This window comes from Phyllostomus discolor, chromosome 10 (assembly GCF_004126475.2).
Source record: "Phyllostomus discolor isolate MPI-MPIP mPhyDis1 chromosome 10, mPhyDis1.pri.v3, whole genome shotgun sequence".
NCBI lineage: Eukaryota > Metazoa > Chordata > Mammalia > Chiroptera > Phyllostomidae > Phyllostomus > Phyllostomus discolor.
In genome coordinates, this window is record NC_040912.2 from 9267133 (window position 1) to 9287320 (window position 20188).

At 58.6% G+C, this 20188-nt stretch overlaps 1 protein-coding gene across 2 annotated transcripts in view; it reads right to left on the minus strand.

Moving 5' to 3' along the window:
- MINDY4 (MINDY lysine 48 deubiquitinase 4) overlaps positions 1-20188 on the minus strand; it is a 97290-nt gene that overhangs the window by 67127 nt on the left and 9975 nt on the right. For both annotated transcript variants that reach the window (XM_028525941.2, XM_036010444.1), the window contains exons 4-5: positions 18743-18992; positions 13801-14231 (exon numbers count right to left, since the gene is read on the minus strand). In XM_028525941.2, coding sequence (XP_028381742.1) covers positions 13801-14231; positions 18743-18992 — 681 coding nt within the window. The remainder of the gene's footprint in view (positions 1-13800; positions 14232-18742; positions 18993-20188) is intronic.

Below are 20188 nucleotides of genomic sequence, written 5' to 3' on the forward strand. Positions count from 1 at the left end.
CCCCGCCGGACTGGGCCCTGGGAGTTCCTCCCGCGCGCCTTGTGTTTTATGTCGTCGCCTCACGCGCACTGCAGCGTGTGGGGGTGCGCCGTGACCTGCTCACGCTCCTCTTGACTGTCCATTTCTGCCGTTTGCCCCGGGCGTTGTTTTCCCCTTGTATCTTGAAAGCCAGAAGACCAGCACAGCGGCAACCAGCACACCCTTCGCTTCCAGGGACACGTTGCCAACGTTTTGCCAATACTTGCTTTCCCTCTCTCTGAGCTCTCTCTCTCTCTCTCGCTCTCACACACACACACACACACACACACACACACACACAAATGCACACCTTTTTTTCCTGAGCCGTCAGAAGGCAAGCTGGACATCGAGGTCCGCCACCCCTAAGTGCTCCAGCCAGTACCCCTAAGACCAAGGGTCATCTGTAAAACCCACGTGGCGTTTATCTGTATGACAATCCTTTTAAAACCCAAGGTCCTGCTTCAGCTTTCTCAGATCCCTGCATCTGGTACGTGCCCTCTTTTGGAGTTATTTTCTTTTAAAAGAAGAAGAAATCTGTCATAACGCCTTTATTAAATATCACATGGGCCAGGATGGCTTCTGGTTTTCATCTGAAATGGACCCTTTCCACCTCCCTTTCCTTCCGCTAGTGCATCCCAGGAGTGCCCAGGGCCGCACGGGGGCCTGGCTGCCCACGGCGAGGCTGGGACACAGCCCGGGATTTACTCCGGAGCAGAGACGGGGTGGGGGCAGGGGAGGCCCTGGGCTGCAGAAGTCTGTGTGGGTGCGATTCCTGGGCAGAGCCTGGCGTCGGCGCCCAGACGCCCGTCAGAGCGCAGGTGGGTCTAGGCCCTGCCAGAGCCCCCAGTCCGCAGACGGTGGCGGAGTACTTGGTCTTAGTTTCTATCAGGGGCTTTTCCAGTTTGCTGGAGTTTCCTCTTTCTCTTTCAGGAGAAATTCCAGACAAAGGGAGAAAGGCTGGACCGAGTGACCCTGGACAGGAGGAAGCAACACCATCAGGAGCGGGAACGCTGCCCTCCCCTCGCCGACTCGCCCTTTCTCTTCATCCTTCAGAGACTCGAACGCAGCCCTGGGCCCAGTGCAGAGGCCGTGAGGGGAGGGCCACAGTCACGGGGCCACCCCGCTGTCCAGGCCTGGGCCTGGGGGCTTCTGGGAAAGAGAAAGGCGAGTGTGGACATCTCTGTCTACCACCAGAGCTGCCAAGTGGGACCAGCCTCACCATGGCCTTCACTGCAAAAGGGAGGAAATACCTCCTGGAAGACAAGGTCAATCCGCAAATGCTGGGGCCCCCGGGCTGCCAGGCCCCGAGGGGCAGACCAGCCCCGAGGCAGAGGGGGACCGGCCACGCTCTCAGCTTCTCTTCCCGGGGCCACAGCCCCCAAAGGGACGTTTCTCTTGGACCCTCGTAATCCTCCATCATCTGGCTCCAACCTTACTTCCCATCCCTTCCTTTTCCAAGTTCCATTCATCCAAGGACACATCCACCCACTTCAGGAAGAAGGTGTGTGGCTAACTAAATAGTAAATCAGAAAGCTAGTATTTATTAAGGTAACTATTGCAGGTCAAATATTTTTAGGTACCTAATTTCACTTATTCTTCATAACAATCCCATAAAGGCAGGAGGGGGTCTATCATCCCATATTTTAGATGAAAGAAACTAAGCCACCAAGAAATTAAAAAAAAAATAAAGACCATGCCCAAGGTCACCGCGTTACCAGGGGCAGATCTGCCCAAGTGCAAGCCTCAGCGGGAGAGCCCTCTCCCGGAGCCTCAGGATACGATCCGGTGCCTGATCAGGCGCCGTGTTTCCCAAACCTCGGTCCTCAGTAACTGAACAACGCTTTGCTGATCTGGAACACATTTCAAAAAACTCAGAGCGCTGGGGAGCAGCACTGGCTCTTTCAACTGGCGATTCAAAGGGTCCTTTGGAAGCTGGTGACGCCCTGGGCCCGTCATCATGGACATCAATGGCCACGGTGGGCGCGGCCCCACCCGGGCCCACCCCGGTGCTCGCTTCCTGCTTCCGCAGGAGTTCCCGAGAGCGAGTGCCTCTTCCTCCCCACACCTCGCCTAGCCCTTGGCGCACACCCCTGCTCCCGTCCCCCGTCCTGGAAACAAACACCCTGACCCTTAACCTCTACCCTCCTGACCTGCTGTCCCGTCCCTACACTTCCCTTCACCTCAAAATCTCTTTAAAAAGTCCTTCCTGTTCTCTGTGCGTGTCCTCACCCCAACATTCCTCAACCCACTGCGGCTGCCCGGCTGCCCCTGCACTCCACTGGGAGTGCTCTCCCCAAAGCCACCCCGCCCCCAGACCCAGCGACCTTCCCCACCGGCCCCCGGGTCCGAAAGTGCCCACCGCTCGCCTTCCCGGGACCCTCTCTCTTGCCTCACCTCCCGGTCCTCCTCCTGCTGCGGCCTCTCCTTCTCCCCATCACTCCAATCCCACTGCGGGACCCCGACCCCTGGTGCCTTTGTCACCTGTCCTTGGTGGTGTCCACCCCTCCAAGGGCTCCCACTCTCAGGCCCGACCCAGCACCTCCCAAACGCCCCTCTCCCCACCTCTCACCCCACGTTCCCCAGGCTCTGCGTCTCCGCCCACCCTGACCGAGGAGACCAAAGCTCCAGGGGACCTGTCCAGAAACAGACTCCTTGTCTACCTCCGACCCCAGCCCAGGCCCCGGCCCCGGCCCCTCTGTCTCTGCTCCCTGTGGCCCGGGGCTCCAGGGCCTGGGGCGCGGCCTCCATTGCACGGGCCCAGGCTCCAGTGCAGGCTCGCCCTCAGGGCCCTGATCCTCGGCTCCCTGCGGCCGTCAGGTCACAGCCCGGCCTCCCTTCCAGGCCGGGTTCCTGCCGCCGGTCACCCGGCTCAGTCCTGTGGCGTCCCCTGACTAGCCTTCCCGGAGCACACCACAGACTGGTTTTAAAAACCACCATCACATAACCAAACTCGCAAGAGACCTTCTCTTCCTCTCGACCGCCACCTGGCCCGGCTTCCCCAGAGCTGGCAGGTCCTCCAGCCCCCTCTCCCCCGGGGCCCCACGCATGCCCCAGCGACGCCGGCTTGCCCACCTCTTTGCCTGCGTTCCCACTGTCCCCTCAGCTCAGGAGCCTCTGGCCCCCGGAATTACCAGACCAGCCCTCTAAGGCCCCGCCGATGCCAGCTCCCCCACAGTCCTTCTGCCCCCCAGAAACAGGCGAGAGGCCCCTGGGCCAGACTGCCAGCATGAATTCAGGCTGGTCGGCCATTCTGTGCCTCGGTTTCCCCACCTATAACATGGGGGCCAATGGCCCGCCCCTGCTGCTGTCGGGATGGAAGGCGGGCACATATCTAAAATTCCTGCTACAGGGCGTGCCAGCAGTGACACTCAAGCAGCAGCCGCTCCATTGTCCCTGAGACGGTCCAGACTCCAGCTCCATGGCGCCCTGCCCTTGTCCCCTTACCACTGGTGTTTTTTCTTTGAAGTTCCGCAGAGCAGCCATGGGCATGCATGCCTCAGCCTCCCTGGGGCCGGAACCTCGGCTTCCACATCTCTCTCCCCAGCGCTATTCCGACAAACAGGAGGCACTCCATAAACGCTTTGTTGCATTGAATAAAATTGAATAACATGTATTTAGAGTGAGATCAAACACTGTTTACTCGGTCAGGAAAAGGCTCAACTTCTGAGCCACCCATGGCCATGAACCTGGCCCCCACAGGAAATGGAAGGAATCCCATGGCTTTAGTAAGGGCTTGTGGAATGAGCAGAGAAAACAAAGTCGAATTTTCTGGAATGAGGCGCACACATGGAATCCAGTTACACAGGAAACCGCCCGGGCAGGTCACCTCTGTGACCGAAGAACCCGGCCCGAGATGCCCGGCAGAGGTCGGCACCAAAGGTCCCCTTGCCAAGGTGGAGGCAGCAGGCTGCCTGGGTCACAGCAGCCCTCCGCCCGCGGCCACCATGTGGGAACACGGCCGGAATCCTGCGGGCAGGCCCGCCCCAGCAGGACGGCCGGGCTCTGGCGGGGGAAGGGCTCCAGCTCTCTCCGCCCAGCCCAGGGCAGCCGGCCCCCGCAGAGTTGCATTCAGGGTGGGAACAGGGGTGCCCACCTTTTCCCTAAAGCGAAGCCCTCTCCAACCCTGGGGGAAAGCTGGGGGCGCAGGCTCGTCTCCGGGAGCCGCCGTGAGCGTGCACCGTCCAACGCAGCCCGCAAGTGCAAACGAACCCGGGCGGCGCTGGGTGGCGAGGGGCTGAGGAACAATCCGGGAGCTGCCACAGTCTTCAGGAATGAGACCCTAGGGACACCAGCAGATTCACTCCCCACCAATCTCAGGCTCGCAGGAAGGTGGGGAGGAGTGGCGAGTATGTCCAGGCACAGCCACGGGACCCTTGGCTGGCCCCCCGCTGGGCTTCTCCAACCCGCCCACGCCTCAAGGCCCAGCCCAGGAGCAGCCCCCCCCTCTAAGACCCTGCAGCACCTCAGCAGGCACCGCCCATCTGGCTCTGGGACAGATGCTATTTTCAGGTGACCTTTCCTAGTTTCTGAATCACTAACCCCCTCTTTTACGTGCTCCTTTAGTGAAGGGGAAACCTCACACTTCCCTTCCCCTTCTCCGAAGGCAAAGCCAATACTTCGGCTCCATCTGGTAAGTTCGGAACAATTCTGAGCACAATGGAGGGAGGCAGGTCACAGAGAACTCAGCCCCATGCTCGGACAGCTGACGGTCCAGCAGGAGAAACAAGGTAGCCTGCCCTCCCTCTCCAGTGTGACACGGGCTCTGGGAGGCACGAGAAGGGGCCATGTCCAGGTACAGGGGCAGAGAGGAGACTGGGAAAGGCTTCCTAGAGGAGGCAACGTCCAGGGTGACTCACGTGCGGACCAGCACAGTGGTGATGGGTGGGGCTGCATGGCTGAGGGGATGGTAAGTTCGTGGGCTGGTAGGCTGGTAGGATGGTGAGTTCGTGGGTTGGTTGGTTGGTAGGATGGTAAGTTCGTGGGCTGGTTGGTTGGTAGGGATGGTAAGTTCATGGGTTGGTTGGTTGAATGACTAATTGGTTAAATGAATGTATAAATAAAAGATGAATGAGTAAACAAATACATCCAACAAGTTAACTTGAAAATAAAGTCTGGATTGTTCCAATTCTATGAAAGATGATCAGTTTAATTTTCACGACACTGTCCCCAACAGATAAACATAAATTTCCCTTCCATTCTCCCTATTATATACATTCTGTCATTTGCTCAGTATTTCTTGGCAGGCCCCGGGAGACAGCTGGGGAGAAGAAAGGAAGAGGAAGGAACGCCCACTCCAGCCCTCGCGGAGTTCGTGGAAGTAGAGAGGAGCGATCGCACGGCCATGTTGGGTGGGGGGTTGTCTGTGAGACCGTGAGAAGCAGAAGAGCAGCTGTGGGACTCTGCAGGAAGCCAAGATTAGGGTGAGAAATACCTGGTGCCTAGGGTGCAAAATTTAAGGAGGCACTCACCCTCAGGTTCATGCAGATGCCTGACCGCAGCTGAAGCACCTTGAGAGTGAGTGCCTCCTTAAATTTTGTACCCTGGCTGCCTCACTTGCTCCATCTCATCCTGGCACTGTCGCCCGACCTCTATAGGGGCCTCCCTGGGGTTCTGGTGCCCAAGGTCTGCTGGAAGCTACCTGGCAGACCAGCAGGTGAGAATCTGGGAGTGAGGCAAAAAAGGCTCCCAGGAAAGGAGAACCACCACACACCTCTCCTGCTCTCTGACACCCATCTCCCAAAACTATCCCTCCATCTTCACAGCCGGCTCCCACCGAGCAGCCACAACTGCCCCCGGGGCATCCTCCTGACCTGCAGGCCTCGGACTCGGCCCTCGGGCAGAGGGGGATCTCGGAGCTGCCACCCCGATGTCCCGAGATGGACGAAACAAGATCCCTCACCCTTCCAAGGAGAGGCATGGGCACTCTGTCACCTCTTCGGCCCCATTTCTTGATCTCAAAGAAAATCTGAGTCACGGGAAGCCCCTCTCCCCCAGGAGAGGCACTGGGCCAAAGCCTCGGACACTCTGGAACCGAGGGTACCTGGCAGCTGTGCGCGCACACAGGGCCGGGGCACCGGCCCCACTGTGGGGGCTCCAGGTGGCTGTTGTGTGCACACCGGAGCCATGTCTCATGTGTAATCTCCTCCGTGTGCAAGGGAGGGGCTGCCTTCGGAAGGAGAGAGAACCGGTCTTCCTCTGTGGACTTGGGGGACACAGAGGGAAAACGTGGGTAAGAGGTGGAAAGGGGATGAAATGAGCACAGGGCAGCAAGGCCAGATGGGCTGGGCAACAAGCCTGCCACAGAAGACAGGGCCCTGGAGGGGGTTATGGAGGCAAGGCTGGACCCACCCAGGAGCCCACCAGGCAAGCCCCCTGTCCACACAGGGCTTCTGGCACACAGGGGAGCGACTGTGTACTGGGCTCCTTTCAAGAGTCAGGGGATCTCGAACCTCTCCAGTCTGACACCAAATCCAAATAACACGCAGAGGCAACTTAACATGGAAGGTCTGCCCCTTACTTGTCCCCTGCAGTGCAGGTGCCCTCAGACTCGGGAGGCTCAGCTGCAGGGAGCAGTCAATAAAGCCCCACTGCCACACCCCCTGCTCCTTCTCGGACCAGTCCCAGATGGGCCAGCCTGCTGGTCCTGCTCCTGACCCAGAGCCCAGAGGGGGCTAGGGGCCCGGGAGGGGGGTGGGGGTCACTGATCTCTCTCCCATGACAGCGTCCTCCTTAGCAGGGGCCTAGGAGGGTCTGCTGAGGGAAATCAGGCAGCAAGAAGTCGCTGGGGTCCTAAAGATTGATGATGATCTGCTGCCACCTACTGTCCATTTCCTGCAAAATCTGAAAATCTGACAATGTCAGACTCACTGATCCCTGGAAGCGACCACTGGCTGCAACACAGAGGCAGGGACGTGATGCTTTTGGGCCCTGGCTGGGTCCAGGCCACAGAGACCCACGAGAGACGGCGCAGGTTCTCACAGCAGTTCCTCAGCAGACCCCCTGGCCCAGCACACAGTCTCTGCACCAAACACGGCCCTCCTGCCTGGCCCCCAGCGCCCCCTTCGCTGCTCCCCGGTCTTCCGCTCCTCTGTGAGGGCCACAGTCCAGCACCCAGTTACAGAGCCTCGTGTGGGCCCTGGGAGCCCTCTCATCCATCCCCAGTGTCGGCTCTGGGCTCCAAGAAGGGCGTCAAGAGACACCTCCCGTCTGGCTGACACAACAGGACATGACCCGCCTCGAAGCCAGCGAGGGCTGTGGGCCCGAACCACTCTCGTCTCCCCTCTGGGGTCTGTCTCCTCACCTGTCGCCTCCATGCAGCCCCATCTCACCAGGGCACCCCAGGCACCAGAGTGACATCATGAACAGTCTGTGCCGCTTGTCCGTCTATAGCATGACACCGAGAGCCGGGTGGGTGCAGAGCAGCCAGAAGACGTGACACGGAGGACACGGGTGCCCCGACCAGAGGCCCCGACTGGGCGCACCCATCCCAGGCGCCGTGCATAGTGGCTGCTGACGGCTCACAGATGCACCCTTCTCCAGAGAACTGCCCTATGCCACACTCACCCAGCAAGTGGCACAGGGCCCTCCCCACCCCAGCATGGGCAATCCACAGCCAATGACTGACAAAGTGGGGGTGGGGGGAGCTTACTTTCAGCTTAAATGTGGGATCAGCTCTGGGTCAACTCCCCCTCTCATCTCCCTCTGGGATCTGAAGGCTACCCCTCAGCCTCCTGAGACCTGCCCTCGCTGAGCGCGTGCCCCCCAATACATGACATGCCCCCGACCCTGCATCTCAGGCTCGGCTTCTAGGGCCCTGGTTCCAGGAGCCGCACATCATCCCCTAGGGGGCTTGCTAGACACCCAAGTCCCGACTCAGTGGGTCAAACAGGCTATGTTTCTAACAAGTTCCTGGATGGTGCAGGTGCTGCCAGTCCCGGGATCACAGTTCAAGAACCACGGCTCTTGGGAACCTCCCCCCAGACAGAAATCACCCAGCGAGTAACAGGCTGAGGGCCAGAGGTGGCGGATTTAACCCAGCAGCATCAGCCTGCCTGCCTGCCCGCCAGCTCCAAACCCTGCAGCCAGACACAGCAGCACACCCTCAGGTTCAGGGTGACTCCGGGCTGCTGAGCCCTAGACCACATTACTGTGCACCCATAGGACCCAGAGGAGCTCACAGTCTGGGAGGGACTCCAAAGGCACGAGGCCATGGTTCCCATGCTCGTCCTTTACCCAGGGTGGGCCTCGGCAGGTGGCCGAATGGCCTGTGATCCCCAGGCCACAGAGAAGGCGGGAGCTTGCCCACCTGGGCATGCCAAGGCCATGGGGGGAATGCAGGGCAGGAATGTCAGAGATGGGGGGCTCTTAAAGAGGTTCCAGCCAACCACCACCCCTCCCCACTTACAGACAGGAGCACGGAGGCCCCGAGAGGGCTGGACATTTGACCCAGGCGGAAACCCGCCTGCAAACACAGGGAAAATAAGTGTTCGATGTAAACGCCAGCCCGGGAGTCGCTTTTATTGTCGCCAGAGAACTGCTGTGGGCAGAACTGTTGACTGGGCTCTAGTCATAGTCCTGGTGGGAGAGACGACCTCCTCACAGCCTCAATGGGACGCCAAAGGCAGAAGAGAATTGTCCTGTCGCAACTGAGCAACAGGGCCTGACGTGAGAACCACAGGACAGCGCCCCGCTCATGGTGGGACTCCAGGCACGTGGCCCCGACGCCGCACAGGCCACAGGGCGGCCAGCAAACAGAGAAACACCTCTGGCCTCACAGAGAGCCATGGTGGGCCACGGACTGGGGCCCAGTGGCCGTGGCCTTAACTTCCTCTCCCACAATCTCCCTCTTTCCGGGGACAGCAGCCCCCTTCCTGGGACTGTTCAGCACAACACTGGAGTCACCTTGCCTCGTCACCTTCTCCAGTGACACATCGAGCCCACAGGCTAATGCTGTTGCCTCCAACATGCACGTGTGTCTGTCTGTGCCTACGTGTCTGTGTGTCTCCCTGGGTCTGTGTGCATGTGTGTGGGCCTCTGGGAGTGTGTCTGTGTGTCTGTGCATGTATGTCTGTGTGCGTTACACACAACCCAGCCCATGTCTCACTGCCCTCACTGCCACGGCCCTGACTCAGGCCACCATCAACTCTCCTCTAGACCAGCGGTCCCCGACCTCTTTGGCACCAGGGACCGGTTTTGTGGAAGACGATGTTCCCAGGGACCCAGCAGGGGGGTGGGTTTCGGGATGAGTCCAGCGCATCACACTCCAGCTGGCCCTTGCTGTGCGGCCCGGTTCCCAGCAGGCCCCGACCAGCGCCAGTCCGCAGCCCAACGGTTGAGGGCCCCCGCTGTAAACCAGGGTGACTGCCTTCTGACTGGCCTTCCTGCCACCACTCTTGCCGCCTTTAGCCCCCTCAACCCAGCAGCCAAGGGGTCCTGCAGAAACAGGTGTTAAACCACGCATGCCTCCGCCCGGCCTCCAGGGGCTCCCGACCCCCCCAGAGTGGCAGCCAGGGCTTCCGGAGCCTCCGGGCCCTGGCCCCTCTCCTCCTCCCCGCACCCGCTCCCAACAGGAAGAAGCACACGCTCCTGCCGCAAGGCCTGGGCACAGCCACTCTCTCCTTGCATTTGCTCCCGGGGTCAAAAGGCTGGTTCCCTGTGTGCCTTCTGGTCTCAAGTGTCACTTTCTCGGAAAGGTTTCCCGGGGCTGCCCTGAGGCCAGGCTCCCGCTCACCCTTCCTTGGCTCACCCTCCCTCATGGCACGCTGGTAGGTTGTAGATTGTCTGACCGTTGTTGCTGGCTGCCTCTCCCCATGGGAAGTGCAAGTGCCCAGAGGGCAGGGGCGTGCTCTGCTTCACTCACGCAATCACCAGTGGCTAGGGCCGGGGCTGGTGCATCACGGATGGGGTTCTGGCACGCGGGGACAGCTGGCTGTCCAGGGAGGGGGACGCCGACCGGCAGCGTTTGCTAATAATGCCCGTGGTGTAAATGTTCCCACCACAGCCAACCTCGAGCAACCTCCTTGACATTGCTGAACACGGAATCGGGAGAAGATGCTAACAGTCAGCTCTCCGAGCCGGTGTGAGCCGGCTCTGACGCACTCCAGCACGCACTACAGAGTCACCGAACTCACTAATGGAACAAACGGTTACTTCCACAAGGTGACAGGCTCTGTTTGAGGATGTAACTCCAGGAACTTGGGGTCTAAGTTCTACCAAGTGTATGGTAGTTTGTTATACAAGTGACAGGAAACGAATGTGCCTCATTTTGGCCCACACCCTCAGGCCACCGGGTCCCTGACCCTAACTCAGGGACTGCCTGACCCGGGAGAGGCCCCTGCTCCTCTCGGGGCCTCGGCACCCCCACCTGTGCCACGGGCACTCCCATCTCAGTGCTCCTGGCCCCTGAGGGCCCACACCTCGTGCCACTTGATGGGACATGGATTTGCTCGGTGGCTCCGGCACCCAGACACAACTGCTGTAGCCATTGCCTTGGCTGACTCCCCAAAGGAGGCCAACAGCCCTTCTCAATGTCCTGACATGGTTACACCCTCGTTTCCAGGTGAGACTGGGCAAAAAGCGAGTGGCTGGAGCTGGTGAGCCCGTGCCCACCTGGGAGACATAAGAAGCCAGTTCCGAATGCCTGACGCCAGCGTGAGAGGCTTGGGGCTAACATACAGAAAAGCCACCATGGGGTCCGTCTGTGTGGCCATCAGAAGCCCCACAGATTCACTGTGAAGGACCCTCAGACAAAAGGCGGGCCAGCAAGCCCAGGGAGAGGGCTGCAAGCCCACAGGTGAGGTCGGCCCCAGCCAGACTGTCAACGTGGGGAGCCACTAGGCTGGGAACGCCTGGCTGTGGGGACATGTAAACAAAGAACCGCCGGTCCCATGTGCTTAGTCCTGAACCTGAGCGTTCTCGAAGGCCTACTGGGCCAGGTGTGTGTGGGCGGGGGCGGGGGGGGGGGGGGGCGGGGGGCAGTGACAGCAAGGTGCACAAACAAGTACAGGAAGGCCCTGCCTGCGACACAGCACATGGCAGGAGGCAGAGTGAGGCAAGGGTGACAGGCCCACCCAGGGCGGGGCCAGAGCCCCAGCAGCTCCGACTGATCGTGAGAGGAACCCCATGAGGGTGGCCCTGACAAGCCAGTAATAAATGACAGGTGGCCCCAAACAGCCATATCCCCCACAGTGGGAGCCCAGATGACGTGTATTCTAAATGTCTTCTAGGATCAAAGGACACAGAAGAGGAACAAAAATAGAAGCAGGAAACAGTCCCATCAGCAACTGAGCAGCACTGAGGAACCGGAGTCGGAGGAGCCTGATGCACAGAGACTCGTGTGCCCTGAAGCAGTAGACCACAGGCTTGCCCCAGCCCCGCCCCGCCCCTGGTGTGATGTGCCCCGCCCAGCCCCGCCCCACCCCGCCCCTGGTGTGATGTGCCCCGCCCCGCCCAGCCCAGCCCCGCCCCACCCCGCCCCTGGTGTGATGTGCCCCGCCCCGCCCCGCCCCTGGTGTGACGTCCACCACCGGCCCTGAGCTGACGCTGCGAGGAGGCCTCGGGAAGGCTCCACGCGTCCACCTTTCCTCCAGCCTCATTAGGGCTGAGTGGGGGAGCGTGTGCCACGCATACAAGCCGATGCTGCTGTCATCTCGCCGTCCTTTGTCACGCTTTACAAGAATCACATTTGCACACGTCTCTCTCACCCCGGAGAGCTCAGAGGATCTGAGACGCACTAGGATTGACACCCGCGTTTACGAACGGAGTGAAATAAATGGGGAGAGAGAGGACTGATGGCGGGGTGGGCGAGGGCACGGGGTGCAGTCACGTGTAGCAAGTGGCGGAACCGTGGCCCGGATTTCAGACCGAGGGTGCTGCATGCAGTTACACGGTAAGTGCACAGCACCAAGATGCCCGAGGAGACGAAAGACAGTGAACTCCACCCCGAGCTCCGCCCACCGAACTGCGAGCCCTTGGACCTGCAACCCCCAGAACCCTGACAGGCCCGACCATGCTCCGCGCCTCACTCCCCTCTTCTGGAAAATGGGGCAGCAGCTGCATCTAGGTGGTGAGGGGACGTTTGTTCTCAGCTCCCAGTGTCCTCTGGGAGTCTGGAGGGAGCTACACTGGCCTCCGCCTCATACAGGCCTTTCATCTCCTCCCCTTTGCTCACTCCGCCCTGAGGACGTACCCGAGTGGCTAAGTGGGGAAGAGAGAAAACGGAATGTTAGGCGCAGCTGCACCCTTTCTCCTCTCTGCAGCGAGCTGCCCCTCCAGGGGCCCGCCCCTCCCCCCCGTGTGACCTCGTGAGGTCACCCACCCTGGGCCTGAGGTGCGGTGGGGAAGTCTGTCCAGCTCCAAACTGGACTAGAAAGAAATATCAACACATACCAAAGGACTGAAGTCATACAGAGTAGATATAACCAAAGTGAAAATGCTAGTAATCAAAAACAAAGAGATACCCAGAAAAATACCCTACACGTTTTGAATGAATCAATACATGTCTAAATAATCCATGGCTCAAAAGAAGAAATCACAGTGGAAGTAAGAAAATACTGTAGCAGAAGCAAATGAACATACAACCTATTAACACATCGATACAAACAGAGCACTGACCAGAGGGAAACGTTCACCCTTAAACTGTGTAACAAGAGAAGACCACGACTGTGAGAGAACAGCAACAAACACGAGTTTGTAAAAATACATACAGATAAAATAGGAAATAATAGCAAGTTAAACTCAAAGAAAGTAGAATGAAAGAAAGAATAACAGTAGGAGTGGAAATCAATTACGTAGAAAAAATATATACAAGACCAAAAGTTAGCCCTTTGAAATAGTACACAATTGATCAGTTTCTAGTGAGACCAGTCAAAAAACAGGGAAAACACACATTGCCGGTATCAGGAACAAAAACAGGGACAGCCCCAAAGATCATACAGCCTTTAAGTTATAATAAGAGGATATTCTATTTATACAATTTCATACCAACAAATTTGAAACCTAGATAAAATGGTAGAATTCCCTGGAAAAATACAACTTGCAAAATGGATACACAAAAAAATAGAAAATCTGACATGAAAAATCTTTTTCAACTGAATCCATAATCTAAAATCTTTCAGCTCCATGCTCAGAAGCCTTCGCTGGTGAGTTCTCCTTAGCGCTTAAGGAAGAAGCACCACCCTCCCAACACCAGCTCCGCCACAGACCAGAAAAGGAGGCACGGCGTCTGTCCTAGACGCCAGGCTCTGACGAGGCTGTTGTCAGAAAGGAAGTTCACCAAGTCCTCCTTCACAAAACCCTGCACAAAACAGTAATAAATTGAACCCAGTGATATGTAGAGAGACCATCTATCCTGACCATGCAGGATTTGCTCCAGGATTGTCAGAGGGTTTAACACGCAAACCAATCGCTGCGGGAATCGCCCAGGGCTACTGTGCAAGAAAAGCGGGGTGAAAACACAGCCCCGCAGGAGCCGGGGGCGCTGACCCATCAGCCCCCTCCAGCCCCCCACGGGGAGCATCTCTTCCACCATATGGGCCTGGCCGTGTTGTCGTGGTTTGTGCAAGCGCCACCTGCTGGAGCCTGCGTGACTTGGAGGAGAAGTGGGAGGGGCCGGAGAAACCTCCCCAGCAGGCCCCCCGCGGGCACACACTCTCTGGGCTGTTTTCTCCCTGACAGTGACCGCGGTCGCCTTCCCCCTTCACGCCTTGCTCCGTGAGCCCGAGGAGCCACAGGGACGGACACGGTTCTCTGGGAAGAGGCATCGCCTGAACCCGGTATGCTCACCTGAGGGGCAGGAACGGGTCCCCCTGCCTTTTGAATGCTCTTTCCAGCCTCTCCTGGGTCGTCTTGGCATTCCCACCAGGCGAGGAGAATTTCAAGGGCGTCCTGCTGGCCTCTGGGCCGTGGTCCACGTTGGGGCTGTCCCCCGAAAGGCCTCTGCCCCTGCCGCTCCCCCTCTGCGGCAGCCCTTGGCTCGGCAGGCGAGGGGGGCTGCTGGGTGTGCCCCTGTGCTTTTCTGCGGTGGGCTCGCTGAGCCGGCCCGGGGGGCTCCTGGCAGTGGAGCCGGTGCTGGAAGCCAGGCCCTCCTGTGGGGCGGGACAGGTCAGGGTGCGGGCGGGCAGCTCAGGGGCTCTGCAACCCTCCTCCTCCTCGTGGGGCTGAGCCACGCCACTCAAGACCAGCGGCCGCCTCAGGGAGAGCTTGCGGAGCGAGTCCTGAAAGGGACGAGGACAGACGCAGTGAGGAGTCCCTTCTGCGAGGCGGGAACACACTTGACGCCACTTCAAGCATTTGCCCACGATGTTCCCTCCCCCAGGAAAGCCTTTCCCCATCCCCAGGTCCTCCCCTTAAAGTCCCACCCTCTCCTTCACGGGATACTCAAAGGCTACTGCTTCCGCAATGCATCCCGCACCCCACCTGCGTAACCCCCAGGAGTCCTTCCCCCTCGCCCTGACAGGGGAGGGGGCAGAAGGGAAAGGCAGGGCCCCAGGGTCGGGCCTGGGCTCCGGCTCCTGTGTCCCCACCCACCCACTGGGTGCCCTTGGCAAGTTCCGGCACTTCTCTGTCCCTCACTTCCCTCCCCTTTGACCCCACCTGTCCACAAGCCGCTGTCTGCAATTTCCGAATCCCAGAGCACAGATTCTCTTGGAATCCTGTGACAAATTCTTCAAACTGCTTTGAGGTTACTTAATCTTTTCTTAAGTGTGACTATTCAGGTTTAGCTGCAGTAAATGCTTTTGTTCTGCAAAGACCACATGCCACATAATTGCAGGCATTATACGGCATGTGGTTTATGGGATATATTTCTTTTCTGGGAAAAAACTCGACGTTCCAGAACACACATGGCCCAAAGGTTCTGGAGCAGGGCCTGGGGACCTGTGGAGCCCGTCTCCCGTGGGCTCGTGGTGAGGGTTTAAAGCCGAGGCCCGCACACGGCCAGCCCCGTCACTCACAAATGCTCACCACCGTGTGCACCTCCCCTGAGGCCCGTCCCCCCCGCCACAGACCAGGAGTGGCGACAGCCCTCCTTCACTCATCTCCGGGGTCCACAGAGCTCCCGGCTCAGCGCCCACACCTAGTAGGCACTGAGATTTGCCTAGTTTTTGAAACGAAGGAAATCCAAAGGGGTCGACTGGTATGTCCTTTGTTACAGCCATGATCAGCTGATGAAATGGTTAAGCCACGTCGTTACCAATCCTGGCTGCAGAGGCAGGGGACAAAAATATACCTGCCAGGCTTTTCCAGAAGCTCTCAGCATTTCCAGAATCAATCCTGAGCCAAAGGGTGAAGCCCGTGCGGGAAGAAGAGCTACTTCTGTGGCGTTCTTGCCGAGCGGAAATTACTAGACACCATAAGCCTCTTCCAAAAGCCACTCGGGGCACCCCCTGCCACAGCTCGAGGAAAACATGAGTCACCACTCCCAAGGAGACTCAACCTCTGGCCTCAGGCGGGCGGGGCGCCTGGCCTCTTACTCATCCTTCACAAGCGCGGAGCCGATCCAGCAGTGCAGAATGATGCAATATCCAGCGCGTCTTGCTCTTCTCTCCAGAGCCACCGAAAAGTATGGTCCGGGGCGCACAGGCCCACGAAGCACCTCCAGGAAACCTGAGGGAGTTCTGCAGTGGCCCGTGCTTCGCCGCCCTCCGCTGGACGCAGATGCCCAGAGGGAAGGCGCACAGGACAACTGACGGAAGGAGTTTCAGACAAGCTCTTGGTGGTGAAGCCGACGTGGCCGTCACCCCCGGCGGTTGTGAAGGGGCCTCCGCCGCCCAGACTTCATCACCAGGCTGCCACGGCAGGGCAGGACCCGGGCACCCAGCCGGACCACCGGTTCTCAGTGTGGTCCGCCAGCCTCAGGGGTCCCAAATCCTTCTGGGAGCCGAAAGCCACTTCCATGACAACAGCGTGACGAGTGGGCCTTTCTTTCTGTGTCCACACGCAGTGGGGGTGTGCCTGCTGCCGGTCCTTAGCAGGAATCCCGGCAGGGACCTGACGGGTGCCCCTGGTACTCACCCGCTTGCAAGGAAAGTGAGTAAGGAAAATGCTGATGCCGATAATGTCCAAGCTCAGCCATGAGCATCATAAATACTCTTTAACTGTGACCCCACAGTGCCCACCTCGTTAACATTCCGTGACAAAATCAGACGCGTGAGTGTTCTGCCCACCCACAGGGCGACACCCATCTCGAGGAAAAGCACTCGTCACAGGTCTGAGTGGTGAGCTGGACCGGCGATTTCTTCTCACGAGACCACTGAGCGGGCCAGCTGTGGTCACGCGGACGTGGGGGTCTGGCGGGCACTTCCCGAAAACACATGAGGCCTGTCCCTTCCAAGGGAATAAATAAGTGCTGTACTGTGGTCAGTGACAAACTACAGGTGTCCAGGTAACAATTACTCTTCGGGGAAACCTGGGATCTGTGGCCGTGAGCTGGAGACTTCTCAGTCCTTAAAAACTCTTCTGACAGGTTGGGTGGTAACACCAAGAGATGTGACTTTTTAAAATGTTTTTGTGTAAGGAAATGGGTCAATATTCAGAAGACAACTCAGTAAACCCACATGTCCCAAACGACAGTGGTAGGGAACTCATGCAAAGTGAGAGCCAGACCGACAGAAACGGACGGAAGTTCACTGGTGCGTCTTCGGACTCCACTGGACAGACTCCAACCCGCCCAGTCCTGGTGTGGGGTCAAGGAGTACCTTGAGTTTCCTAAAAGCGCCATTAAAATGCTTCTCCCTCTCCCAAGCACATATCTGCATGAGGTCAGATCCTCTTCATCTACTTCAGCCGAAACACCGAACCCGGCAGACAACGCAGAAACAAGCATGAGACTTGGACAATCTTGTACTGCACCAGATGTGAAGGAGGTTTGCAAAAATGTAAAATGGAGCTCCTCATCTTACTACTTTTTTTGTTTTGGAAAAAATAGGGTTTTTTTTTAATATGTTATTTGTGTTCAAGGTAATGGATTTACTATTGTTGTTTTGAATGATTTAAAAGTCAGTCTTTCTGTACTTTCTCAGTTTTAATTTCTATACTTGATCTCAGCCAAACGGCCGAGAAGCGATCAGTTTTCATTTCTGACACAGTAATGTCCACGGATACAAGACACATAAACGAAACCCCTTTGGACTCGAAACTCGCAACCAGACAGGAAGCCCTTCCACAGCGCCCCCAGCAGAGGGGGTGCCTGGCTTTGCCTGCACACGGCTGGCCTTGGTGCTTCTGAAAAGGCCCCTGCCACCACTGCCCCGGCCCCGCCCGCTGGCCCTGGCTATGCCCTCTGGAGCCACCAAGTGAGTCTGCCCACGGAGTCCAACAGAGAACCACACGGACCACGTCCTGGGCCGTCCAGGGCTTGCAGCCTGTGCTCACGACAGACGACGGGCAGGGCTCCTCTCACTCACACTGCAGCCCACCCACCGGAGCAACGGCCCACGGTGCGAACAGGCTTGGAAAGCACAAGGGCACCGAGATCAGCTGGTGACGTCCGCCACGGGCACGGAGGCAGGCAGTGGCGCGGAGGAGTCGCCTGAAAGCCACGCGTTCGCCATCCTGGGGCGACGCCAGTCCTACCTCCAGGCTGGGAGAACACTCTTCCGCTCCGTCCCACCTCCCCCAAGCCTCCTCCTCCCAAGAGGAAATAAATACTCCCAGATCTCTTTGGAGATTTCCTCCAAACTCTCCACCCTCCCGGTTCCTTTCCTCTGGACACGGTTCAGCTTATGAATGTCCTCCTTCAAGTACCAGACACTGGGATGGGACATGATGCGGAGGTGCGGCCTGAACCCCACAGACGAGAGCAAGCAGACCCTCACCTCCCCGACCTGGCTGCCAAGAGAGACCACGGCACAACGGTTTCAGAGCCACGGGACCCCAGAGCGGGAAGGGGCCTGAGACTCCGTCTAGCAAATGCAGCCACGGCCGAGAGACACAGACAGTGCCAGAAAACCTCACGGGACGGGGGCAGGGGCAGGGGCAGGGAGGGGTCCGCGTCTCCCACAGGCGGGGGCTCTGCACGACCAGCGCCCACAGCCGCTGCGCACACCCAACTGGGCGGCAGGCAAGAGCAGAGACGAAGCACGCTGGCGGGCGTGGACACACACCACCCAGCTTTGGTTCACTCAGGCGCCTGCTCAGCCGCTACCGAACTTTGAGGCTGCAGTTGGGTTCCACTTTGTCGTTTCTCAGAGCCCTCCGACACTCAGTCTCTGCGCTGGTTTAGCCTCCCCACCTCAGGGGACCCTCCCTACCACAGGCCCTCCTTAAGGGACACTGTGAAACAACAATGTTCAATGTTTAGAATGCTTTTTTAGGCAACACAAATAAAACTACAAAGATTGGCATTTCTTTTTCCCTCTTAAGTATCGTGTTTTAAACAGCAAAAATGAAGTTCCCCAGACTTGGATGAGTTCCCCCACCGCTGAACGGCAAAGATAAAGCTGAGTAGGTGTGTCCTCACCCAGCAAAGCAGCAGAAAACCACAGCATCTGCCTCACTGGCATCATGGGTAAACTGAGGCAGGGAAGGGGACGAGGACGGCCCATGCCCCCACAAGGAGCTCACAGCAGAGCCAGGGAGAGCAGAGGGGTGTCCCTCCATTCCCAGCACACAGACCCCGCCCCCTGGGTTCTCTGTGGGGTGCCCCCAGGTGGACGCCAGGCTGGTTCCCACGGTTCCCATGGTTCTCACGGTTCCCACTCCCGGACTGACAGGAAGGAGCAATGACCTGCGGGGCGCTGGCGGTGGGCCCGGCCATCATGCCTCGGACAATCAGGCCCGGCTTCGGCCTGGTCTTCTCCCCAGCCCGCTTCATGTCCAGGTGCGTCTCTGACGACAGGGGCTTGTCCGCCTTCTCCCACGCGGGGGCCGCGGCCGGAGGGCTTTCAGCCGGGAGGGCCTGCGCCGGCTTACTTCTGTGTGAGGGCCTCTTGGATGACACCACGTTTCCAAGCAGGTCCCCATCGTGACTGTCGTGTCTGCAAAACAGGGGATAGTATTTCCACTGAAACAGATTCCTCGAAAGGAACCACTAACGACGATAATAAATTGCACGTTCAGCAGGCGCTCACAACGGGCCCGTTCACACATCCATGGTGACTTCTGGCAGCCCGTGCTTCACCATTAAAGGCGAGGAATAGAAAATGCTTGTGCATCAGGGCAAGCCTGGCCGACAAGAGGAGGAGGCCAGGAAACGAGAAACAAAACCAGAGCTGACGACCGGGGACAGGACTCCCTACACTCTCTACTACAGAGGGCTTCCTTATTCTAGGCCCAGCGGGTTACGGAGCACTGCAGCCCTTCCACTCGGACCGGGACACGCAGAGCCTAGTTGTGCTGCGAGCCACGGGGACCGCAGCACACCCGGCCTTCCCGGTGGTGCGGTGAAGGGTCATAAGGTCGGGCATGCCAACGGCTCCGTTTTCCGGGTTGCCTGGCACTGAAAGAATGGAAGAGAGAGAAAGAGAGCAAGAGGGTGGGAGACAGAGCAGCAAGGAGGGGGAAAGAGCGAGAATGAGAAGGGGACAGGGGCCCGGGGAAAGAGGACTTGACCTGCAGTCATGCAGAGCCAGCACCCCTGACGCAGGCCGGGCTGCTCTCTGCACTGACTCGGGCGAGAAGGCACGCCGACACCTGCTGTGCCAAGCCACTTAACACACACCGGGCCATGCACCAGGCCACACACGAGAGAAGTGGGCATGTGCGCAATGGCGGAGGCGTGTCGAGCAGAGGAAGGGTCTGGAACCAGCCTGGGACAATCTAGAAGGGCTAAGTTGGAAAGGACGGCAGACAGGTGGTGAGCAGCAGCAGGCCCCAGGCTCCAGCTGGAAGCCTGTAACAGCCACCAGTGCCCGGGTGAGCGGCAGGGACCGACCGTGGAAAGGGCTTTGTGAGTTAGCCTAAGGAGTCTGGATTCCACCCTAGGAGCTACGGGGAACACTGAAGGCCTCTCCGGGCGGAGTAGCCTGGCAGACTTGTCTGTGGGAAGCTCACGCTATCCTAGGTCCAGGATGCATTCAAGGAGGCCCCTGGAGGCCCGGAAACGAGGGGAGAGCCCTGGTCTTCCAGAGGAGGCAGGACAGAGCTCACCCTCATCAAGGACTCCAAGGTGCGAAACGAATAGGCAAGGAGGAGTCAAGGATAACGGCCAAGTCTGAGCTTGGGCAACTGGGTG